This window comes from Ruditapes philippinarum, unplaced genomic scaffold (assembly GCF_026571515.1).
Source record: "Ruditapes philippinarum isolate M1 unplaced genomic scaffold, ASM2657151v2 ctg360_1_1_1_1, whole genome shotgun sequence".
Classification (NCBI taxonomy): Eukaryota; Metazoa; Mollusca; class Bivalvia; order Venerida; family Veneridae; genus Ruditapes; species Ruditapes philippinarum.
The window spans coordinates 258703-270001 of NW_026863741.1; the positions used below are offsets into that span (position 1 = coordinate 258703).

At 33.1% G+C, this 11299-nt stretch overlaps 1 protein-coding gene across 1 annotated transcript; it reads right to left on the reverse strand.

The window, feature by feature from the left end:
* Positions 1-9135: 9135 nt before the first annotated feature.
* LOC132723190 (beta-1,4-galactosyltransferase galt-1-like) lies at positions 9136-10524 on the reverse strand. The gene has a single exon (XM_060707865.1). It carries the CDS (start codon positions 10522-10524, stop codon positions 9136-9138), a length of 1389 nt encoding a protein of 462 aa, XP_060563848.1.
* Positions 10525-11299: the final 775 nt, after the last annotated feature.

The following is an 11299-nucleotide window of genomic DNA, read 5'->3' on the forward strand; positions in this document are numbered from 1 at the left end:
TCTGAATCTTTTTTAGTTATTAATTATGTGTAGGCACACATTTTTGTTTTGAATGCTGAATTGTTAATTTGAATTATGCTGCATTGTTCTGAATGTTTGTTTTCATGCTTAATAACAGATTTTCAGATAGATTGTGTCTAAATTTAATATACTGTATTGTGTCCTATTAACAAGAAGTAGGAGAAATATTTGACCGAGTGTTGAGTTATTGTTGTACAATATTGTTCATCCCAGTGACAGGTTGACCTTTCAATCCTCTTTATTTAAAGCTTTTCCCATTGGTATTTGAGATTTTTTTTACTTTTCTATTATTGTTTATTTTTTGCATTTATTTAATTGCTATATAGTTTATTTGGGAGTAAAATATTGAATTATGTTATAACTCTGTGTTGTTATCTTTTAAACCTTTTATTTCACTGACTTATGAAAACAAATTCAGGTATCAATCATAGATGTGTCTGTCCATATTAATATTAGTACACTGTAATATGTAATCTTCATGTGGCATTGTGGTTAAGTTGTTAAGTTATTCCATGCCTCGTAATGCCGATTTATGGCTTATTACACGTGGGACCAGATCACAGAAGATTGGTTATACTTTTCTTATGTTTTCAGTTTGTACCTGAAATGTTTAACAGAGGTCATCCTCCACAAGTAAAGCTGGTGTGTTGCAATATGACCTTTAGGCTACAGCTTATTCATGGTCTTTTGTCTCAAATTGCATGCTTGCTTTGCTCTGTAGCCAGGCTTCCAAACACTGTCCAATCAGACTTTCAAACACATGCAAAAGCAGTATTCCAATTTCAGGTCGACTTTATTTCAAAGAAAGAAAAGTTAGGTATTGTTACAGTCATGGCGGCGTTCCTGATGCCATCCACAAACTAACGTTGAGCATAACTGTTTAGTTGTAAGTGTATTGTCTTCATACATGGCCACAAGAACCCTTGGGACAAGACCTTCAAGTTGACCAGACTAAACTTCACCTTCTTTCATAAATGAACTTGACCTCCAAGGTCAACTGTCTAAAGTTTGCTTGATTTAAGCTGTAAGATGCTATAACATTGTTGTTTTTTAGCTCACCTGTCACAAAGTGACAGGGTGAGCTTTTGTGATCGCTTTTCGTCCGGCGTCCGTCCGTCCGGCGTCCGTAAACTTTTACTTTAAATGACATCTCCTCATAAACCGCTGAGCCAATTTCATTCAAACTTCACAGGAATGTTCCTTTGGTGGTCACCTTTAAAAATTGTTCAAAGAATTTAATTCCATGCAGAACTCTGGTTGCCATGGCAACCGATAGAAAAAACTTAAAATATCTTCTTTTAAAAAACCCAAAGAGGTAGAGCTAAGATATTTAGCATGAAACATCTTCTAATGGGTGTCTACCAAGTTTGTTCAAATAAAAGCCCTGGGGTCAAAATTGGCCCGGCCCCAGGGGGTCATTGATTTTCCCTATATGCATATAATAAAAACTTATAAAATCTTCTTTTAAATAACCCAAAGAGCTAGAGCTAAGATATTTAGCATGAAACATCTTCTAATGAGTGTCTATCAAGTTTGTTCAAATAAAAGCCCTTGGGTCAAAATTGGCCCCACCCCAAGGGGTCATTGATTTTCTCTATATGCATATAGTAAAAACTTATAAAATCTTCTTTTAAAGAACCCAAAGAGCTAGAGCTAAGATATTTAGCATGAAACATGTTCTAATGGGTGTCTATTAAATTTGTTCAAATAAGAGCCCTGGGGTCAATGTTGGCCCTGCCCCGGGGGATCATTGATTTTATTTATGTGTAAAGCAAAAACTTAAAAAAATCTTCTTTGAAAAAAACCAAATAGCTAGAGTTAAGATATTAAGCATGAAACATCTTCCAGTTAGTGTCTTCAAAGTTTGTTCAAATAAAAGCCCTAGGGTCAAAATTGGCCCTGCCCCGGGTGACATTGATTTTCCTTCTATGTGTATAAAAAAACTTAAAAATCTTCTTTGAAAAAACCCAAATAGCTAGAGTTTAGATATTAAGCATGAAACATCTTCTAGTGAGTGTCTTTAAAGTTTGTTCAAATTAAAGCCCTGGGGTCAAAACTGGCCCCGCCCTAGGGTTGTCATTGCTTTTAACTATATGAGTATAGTTAAAACTTAAACAATCTTTTTAAAAAAAACTAAATGAGCTAGACCTTAGATGTTTAGCATAAAACATCTTCTAATGGGTGTCTACCAAGTTTGTTCAAGTAAAAGCCCTGGGGTTTAAACTGGCCCCGCTCTGGGGGCCTATATACAGGTGAGCGACTTCAGGGCCATCATGGCCCTCTTGTTTAATGGATTGTCTTCAAACTTGAACACAACAATTTATTACCATAGACCTTCAAGTTAACCAGACAGACATTGACCTTCACTCATAAATGACATTGACCTTGAATGTAAAATTATTGAAATTTTCTTTGTGTGTGTAACTGGATATAACTTTCTTATTAATGAATGGATTGACATCATATTAAGAAACAACATTCTCTAGGATAATACCTTCATGTATACCTAACTCAAATTGACTTTTGCTCATTTATGACCTAGCCCTTGAAGGTTAAACTATCAAATTTTCACTGATTTTGCTATAGTTGACTGCAACTTGGTAATAAGTAAATGGATTATCTTCATACTTGCTTAAAAAACCCGTTGGACAAGACCCTCTGAGCATATTGATTAATTTAGATGTGACCTCGGCCTTTAATTGACCTTGCTGTCAGGGTCAAATTAATAAATTTCTATTTGTTTTTCCTATAACTTGCTATAACTTTTGACTGAATTCATATTATGACACAATATTCTCTAGAATATTAGAATAAGACCTTCATGTGTATCATTAACTGATATATGGGTTATATTTAACGGTCCTTAAGCTTTGAATGACTTTGTCCGTCAAGGTCAAATTATGGAATCTTTGGTTAAGTTGTCATAATTTTTTGTTATTAATGTACGGATTTAATTTATACGTAGACAAAATATCACCTGTTATCAATCGGACATTTTGAATAATTTAGATATGACATTGACTTTTACATGACATTGACCGAAAAGGTCAGATGATTGATTTTTGCTTTTATTTTCTTAACTTTGTCATTTATTTATGGAAATAATTCATACATGAAGAAGTGTGACTAGACAGACCTATTAAAATAAAAAAGAGAAACATTTTCTTTCTTTAATTTTTTTTTAAAGATTTGTTTAAACCGTTTGTTTTCTTTTAGAAAAAGTAGAAAAAAAGTCGAGCGTTGCCCCCGCCCGGCGATGGCTCTTGCTTTTTGTACAGACAAATGGCACTGAATGTCCAGACAACAATAACACCATGCGACTGTTTATTTCGACCATTCTGCAATGTGATATGGTACAACATGATTTCTTGGGAGCATAGGATAGAAATTATAAAACGAAAATTGGAAGAATTGATTCAATCAAGTATGTAACTGAACTTGGTCACGTTTAAGGATATTTCATATCGTTCCTAAAGATTACTTCAGAGATAAGAAACGTGCCTGTTTACGCTTCAAATACCAGGAAAAGAACTTTCTTATTGATCATTATAGCTTGTTGACAGATATATTTAAATATATTTCTAGTCACGGTTATCTGACATTTCCAATATTAGTGTTTCTAAATATGGAAATTCTAGGAGAAGCTTTGTTATTTTCAAATTATATACCCCCTCCCCCGAACATTTTTTATAAAGACAATGATTCACGTAGATGTAAATAAGAACAATTTCCCTCACAATTGCTCTCACATTTGTAAACTGAAGATAAAAAAGAACAACGTGATTAAAAGCAGAAACGTACGGAGCTATATGTTTTGAGAAATTATATACAGTATGTGTAATAATAACGTCAGATGTGACGTCAATATGACCAAAATACGCGAGGAATGCTCAATGTAGTTTAAAGATCCCGTTACACAATTTTTTGATGGTTTTATTTCATAAATATGATGCTCAAATTAAGATTTGTCAATATTGTAAGTTCAAATAAGCATTATTTATAAAGATATTAGAGATCTACCCAATTTAACATTTCATGTAAATAAAGGGAGTTATCACATAAACTGCGGCACAGGAGTGTAATAAGGCCATTTAATAATCAAAGCACAGAAGGCGCTGAATTTGTTTGGGTCTCAGAATGTCAGGTTGAAGGTGAAGGTTGTGAGATAATAAACCAATTTGTTTTTGTATAGTGCCACCAATGCTTTGAGTGTTTTTACATATTCTTCGATGTTTGAAAATTGTTTTATTTGCATAATTATATACATATATAATGTTTTGCAAGTGTGGTATACACACAGTAACTATCAATCACAAAACATACAGGATCTTTAAGGCGATTTCGCTTTGTCCTTCATGTTTGTTTTCACTAAAGTCTGTCCAAAGTGAAAGTAGGCCAAAATTCATATAACAACAAAGCTCTTATTGTAAAATGATGAACCATTTGAAAGTACAAGAAAACAATCATCATTTATAGCCTTATGAACTTCAATTAAAATGAAAACACAATCAAACTTTAAAATCTAACCTTTTTATGTGTAACAGTGAAGTGTGTCTGTTTGTCATGTACACAAGAAATAGGTAAATGATGTTTATAGGTAAATGATGTTTATTTTCATAGTACTACTTTTTTACACATGTCATGGTGGCCATGTTTTTTCAAGGTCAGATAAACTACTTTCCTAAGATTTATGTTTTTTAAAGTTTTTTGTATTTTCTGCAAAAAATAGCATTTGTTGGCACTAAAATAGACTTTAAACTGGATTTTGCCATTCATGAAATGTGCATAAAACTTTGCAACAGAATGTTTTTGGTCTTCAGAAATTTAGCCCATTCAAGGTAAATTTTCTTATTGTTATCATTTTTATTTTTGTTTAAAATAGTCTTTAAAACATAGAACTGGAAGTGTACTTGCAAATGGCTCATCATATAACAATGTGAGCTTTGTTGTTATATGAATTTTGGCCTACTTTCACTTTAGACAGACTTTGTGAAAACAAACATGGCTGACAAAGCGGAATCACCTTAATATAACATATCTCTAAAGTTTTACAAAAAGGAACATTTGGTAAAGTATTGTCCAGCAACATTGACCTGGCACTCTTGCATTTGACCCCATAGTCGGTAAATTCCGTAAACGTTACTATCTACTTGTAAATCGATATGATTGTATATAACCAGTTGTTTAATGGTCTAAATTATAAATCCCTCACTTTCACTTCAAGAATATAGACATACATTCGTAGGTTCGAATCCTGGTTCAGCCCCTTTTCTTTTCTTTTCTTATTTCAAAATTGCCATTTCTCTCTTTATTCGTACAGAACGTTTTGATTTCTGGTTGTGTATTCTATCTGTGTAGTATTTTAATTTGTATTATGAACGTGCTGTCCTTTTTATTAATTAAAGATAATGTAATGTATAAAAAATAAAATTGTATAAAAACACTACTTAAAAGGTATCCTTAAAACCAGATGTAGTAAAACGATTTCAAATTAATTCTTGCAAGTAAATTACAAAATGAAATAAAAAAAACTGCATGTCCTCATAACGTGGTGTTGGTAAGGTATCGAACCAGGGAACTTCAGATCAGTAATCAGGCATCTATTCCAATACACCACAACTAATTGACGTGTGAAGTAAACAAAGATATCGATATATTCGTTAGATACCATTGTTTATCACCTGACCTATACGGAAATTAATGAAGTGCCAGGACAGTTTGTTACGAATATTTAACGGATAAGCCGTTAAACTGAGCCCGCCATAAACTGCTAATAATAACAGCTCCTACCATATGCTACAAAAAAGGTCTTCCGTATGAGACGACGCCATTCAACGGCGTCGCCAAAGAATAGCATCGTACCGCAGAGATAATAAATTTTGCAATCATATAATCACTTGTTTATATAGCTTTCATTAGAATCCCTGAAGTTTAACAAACAGTTGGTTGTCACAAAGGAGAAGAAAAAAAATCAAATAAGTGTGGGGCGGTAATCAGCAATATAAAAAAAAACATAAGTTTAATCCAGGGGGTATCAATAAGAGATTGTATTGACAATCTGGACGTGTGTGTTTGACACATGTCGATCCTTGCCTGCCAGGGGCGTAGCTAGGTCGAAATCGATATCACGCACGTTCAGGCAGGGGGTTAAGGGGGCCGCTTTAGGCCCCCTTGCAGGTCCAGGGCAGAGCCCTGGTAGGGGTCCAGGGGGCGAAGCCCCCGGAAGCTCATTGATTTTCACCATTTAGAGATGTTAAAATTATGCATTTTCATGCCCATTTGAGGTCCATAAAATTACAAATTGAAGTCAGAAGGAATTTAATATTATCATTGATAACTTTTTATTTAATGATATGACTTATGTGACGTGATTTAGAGAACGTCTTAGATATAATTGCTAGATCGTATAATAATATTTCAAGGTATTTGATAAACGTTGTATAATGATATACATTGTATAAACAGACGCAAACAAACGACGTGTACGCTTTTACTAGTCAGCAAATAAAAGTGATAAACTCAAATTTATGTACAACAACGTCAGCCTAGATCACCGTGTCTCTATGGATCTGCAAAAGTCCTAAGCCAGAGAGATGACCAGTGGTCATCGTTTAGCACTAGAAAGTCTTTAGCCTTTTCAAGCTGATGAATGAACGTTCAGCACTGGCATTGCTGGAAGGAAATGCAGACACTTGTTAACATTTGGAAAAAGCTCTGTCGGTATATCTTGCAGCACAGATTCTATATTGTGGATGGAGCCTGCAACAGTGATGTTTCGCACCGTGTTATAGATTTACAGAAAATAATGTGTTTTCTTCATTTTTAGATTTTTTTCTCAATTGAAATATCGTTACTAACTAAAATCTAAAAATGTTATCAGTTACTACGTAGCGATGATTATTATCTTAAATTACTTTTGTCTGCTCAATGTTCGCGTAGCAGTCGAACTTCTGGTATCATTTCTGTTTCTAGTGCTTTGATGAAAACGGTCGTCCATGGCTGTCATTTACTTATACGGCACACAGCAAGAAAACTGATTTCTTTTTGGGCTAATATGCTATATATCAAATTGAAAAAGAGTCCTTCGCATTTGTGAGAATATTGCAAATTTTCATTTCTCAGTTTGATATCTAGCATACTCATTTATACAATGTATATATATACAGTAAATTTTCGTTATTTGTACATAATGCCATTACGCATAGAAAATTATTTTATTTTTACAGATAATATGATATATATATACATGTATAGGATCTCACATGAGTTGTCATTGATGTAAAAATATGATGTAAAACGATTAAAGAAAAAGTAACAAGCCTTTGACGAGAGTTTAAGAATTCTTTAAGTAATGCCAACTAATGTAAGTTTCTTTTATATTACACAACAAATCGCATTCAAATTTGTATAAATAAATACAGTTAAATAAAAGTTATATCTCCAACACAATTTTCTTTTTTAATGAGTTCAATCAAATTTGATAATGATCACACACGAATACATCTTTCATGCAGATAATATTATATTCGTGTGGGATTATATAATTTGCCAATAAGAAACTGGTGAAAGAAATTATAAAAGTTAAAAAAATCCTTTGAGACATAAAATTAAAATAATTCTGGGGCATACTGGGCCTTTGAGGTCATACTTTAGGAGCGTCACTGAAAAAGAACAACAACAAACACAAGAAAAACGTTTTTACTGTTATTAAGGTACATATTTTTCTTCTTGTGCATTTTTTGCGATTAGATTTAATATTTTGTATGGAAGTCAAAATACTAATTTGTTTACATTTTTCTTGCTACTTTTATGACAAATAATTTCAAATTAAGCGCTACTTTCTTCATGTTAGAAGCATTTAACAAGCTCTGAAACCATTATTTAAATGTTCTAAAGCAGCACACCTCCAGATTCATGCTAATTTTCATGAAAATTTTAAAATGTATTTAACGGTTTAATATTGTAAAGTTACCAAAATAATGCAATTTAGACATTATAAATGCCACTTACAACCTATGTAAATTACTATGAAGAGGTCAAAATAAGCAAGCCCTTACTGCGTTCGTAACGCAATAAAATTTAGTTATACATACTGAAAAATTCGATCATTAATAGCACATAACATGTAAAGTTTTACTAGAATTTTGAATCTTTACTGTATACCTTTCCTAAAATCTTAGTACACTTTCTCAGGAAATATTTTTGCTCATTTGGAGGCGTGCAGCTTTAAAACTTGATCTCGATCATGCTTCTCCTTTTTTCAAGAAGTAATAATATATTCATTTCTGAGGCATAATTGCCCGTTTTCTCGACAGAATAAAACGTGGTTATAACAAGCGACGTCGTGTGATTTATCTTTCTGGCACCCCAATGCAAACGTTTAAACGAACACATTAATGAACAATGAACATTAGCTATTTGCTCGAAGGGCGCCGTATCATTAGCCTCGTTGGCGTTACAGCCAAAGAATGGAGCGGCGTCGCAGGTCTCCACAATTGTTTTGCTGTTAATCTCGCCACATAAAGTAACTCGTTCTGTATGTCGGGCGAAGTGTATTTCGAGCGAGCATTACCGCCGTTAAAACCGTATTATGCTTCATAATAGTTCTTTACGGATTAATACTCTTTACGTTATATTATTATTGAAACTAATTAGATCTATACTTCGAAGATCTATATTTATATTAGAATCAATGATATAATTAGAGTTAGATCTATATAAATGTTGGAACCATGTCTCAAAACACTCCAACACCACCCACGCCTATACCCTTTAGTTTTCTCACCGGTTTTAGTATATTTGAGTTTTCGTTTTCCGGGATCAATGTTACGCACGTGCGTAGGTGCGTAGCGCTAGCTACGCCCCTGCAGGCTGCTATATGGTTATATCTACTCCTGGTGGTATATCTTAATTTGTCTATTACATCTCAGGATGTTGAAACGTGTTATGTGTAAGAAGTTAGCTTCAAGACAAGCGTCTTACAATGATCTTAGAAAACAACAACAACAAACAAACACCCATCGACAAAGATGAACATTTTGTCAATATGAATCATGAGAACTCTGAACGATGGTTTTCAAAAACTTCAGAAAATAATAAACTAATTGGGCAACATTACGGTGTTATATCAAAAACAATTTTTAGGTAATTATCAATTATTTGCTGACCATACTTATATGGTACGGTATAATCTTCAACACGAATTTTACAATGTATACCAAACTCATTAACACAACTACGATAATGGTGAATATGAGCGACAGATGTTGGGATGTTAATAATGTTTTGACTATCTTTCTCATGCAGTGGTTTGCTAACATGATGTATCCCAAGTTCAAAGATTTTCTCTGGCTGAACCAGCACTTTATTTCTGCGGAAACTGAAGTTCCTAGTTCTGTTTGTTCTCACGGTCATACTCATTTCATTTGAGAAAACATGTCTTGAAAACTCTTCCGAAAAGAATGTTGATTTAAAAGACATCCCAATACTTCGTTTGAACATTTCAGGATCGTTCTCTTTAACTCGATTAATGACGTCAGTCCATGTTATCAGTTCATTTTGCGGAATAATGAATTCATCTAGATCAATAAAAACTAAATACTTGAAGTCATCCATGTTTCTGTATAAACAGTCATTAATTGCTAGTGATTGACCATGGTACCATATTGATTCAGATGTAAATGGAAGTCGCCATGGATGAAAAATAATTACGTTTTGTCTTTCATAATAACGTATAACGCTTCGTACTTCCATTGATAGATTATCTATAGAATTCTCAATGTACAAAATAAAAATTTCAGCACCAAGGACTCTATTAAATTCTATAAACTCAATGAGGGACTTCGCTTTTATTTCCCCATACAAAGGGGGTACACAAACACCAAAATTTAATTTCCGTCGTTTGATATTTTTATGACGAGAAGTTATACAAATGTCCTTTAATGTAGATTTTGTAATATTATCCAAATCTAAAAACTTCAGTTGTATTTTTAATGGTTTCGATTTTAAGTTTTTAGGCACTTGGCATGAAAACATCCATCCCCCAAAAAGCCTTTTATGATTTTCACACATCTCATACGATTGCAGCGGAGAATACACAACAGAAGTTGCAGAACTATTTTCACCATCCTCAGTTGTATTAAATACACACGAAAGCGTAGTGTTTAAATAAACTTTGTTTATTTCCTTTGAAACAGCGGCTATCATACGGATATATGCAGTTTCATTGCGTGTATCAAAATAGGCTGAATAAACATATATCCCTGCACTTATCCGCCAAAATTTGTTGGTAGTTGTTGAGTCACAATCTATACTATCACTGGTACTATGGTGGTCAACTATTTCACTCTTTTCAATAATATTCCTCACTTTCTTGAAGAACATTTTATCCTTTTCGTTCCAGTTTAATTTGTATAGATCCTGATTTGATATTTTTGGTGTTGAATTGTTAATAACGTGCCTTAAATCTTTATCATCCAAAGCATTGTTGTGTACTAACGGCATGCACTTATATATTAAACACACAGTAAACAAATAGCACACAGTTATTAGCAATACTACTTTAAGTTGAATCTTAGACATTGTTAAAAAATATTGCCAGTATTTTTGCTAAGAGTCGATTAACCGGAGTAACTTGTATATATCTCTGTTTATAAAGTAAAATAATCCTAGAATAGGGATATTAACGTCTGTAATGTACACATTGGTGGCTAACTATATGCTATAAACCAAAATGTTTCATCCAAATACCCTAAACATAGATAATATATCTATACTTGATAAATAATAAATGTGCTATTACACCTTATATTGGTCAATATGCTGCACTTTGATGTAAATCGATTATCGGCTATAACATCAATTATTCATACTTTTTGTATTTTCTGATCGTAAGATCAATAAATACATAGCTAACATCCACGGTCTAACACAAAATTTCCTAACAGTCCTAACAACGCAAAGTAGTTCTCACTCAAAACTGCTTAAAAACCAGCAATTTAAAAGAAAGAATAATTTTTAATGTAGGCATTTAACGAATTACAGTGCATTCAAAGTTTAGATTAGTCAACAGAAATATGAGGTTACAATCACAAATTTCGCGGATGAATATCTTTTTTACCCAATGAAAAATGTTCGGCTATTTCCGTAAAGCTTCGGATTATCATGAATCATTTTAATCAATGAAAATGCTATTTTTAGCTATGTCGATTACCGAATACTCCAGAGCGTAGTACACAAATAAATCTGACTGCCGAGTAGTGGAATATATACATGTCGG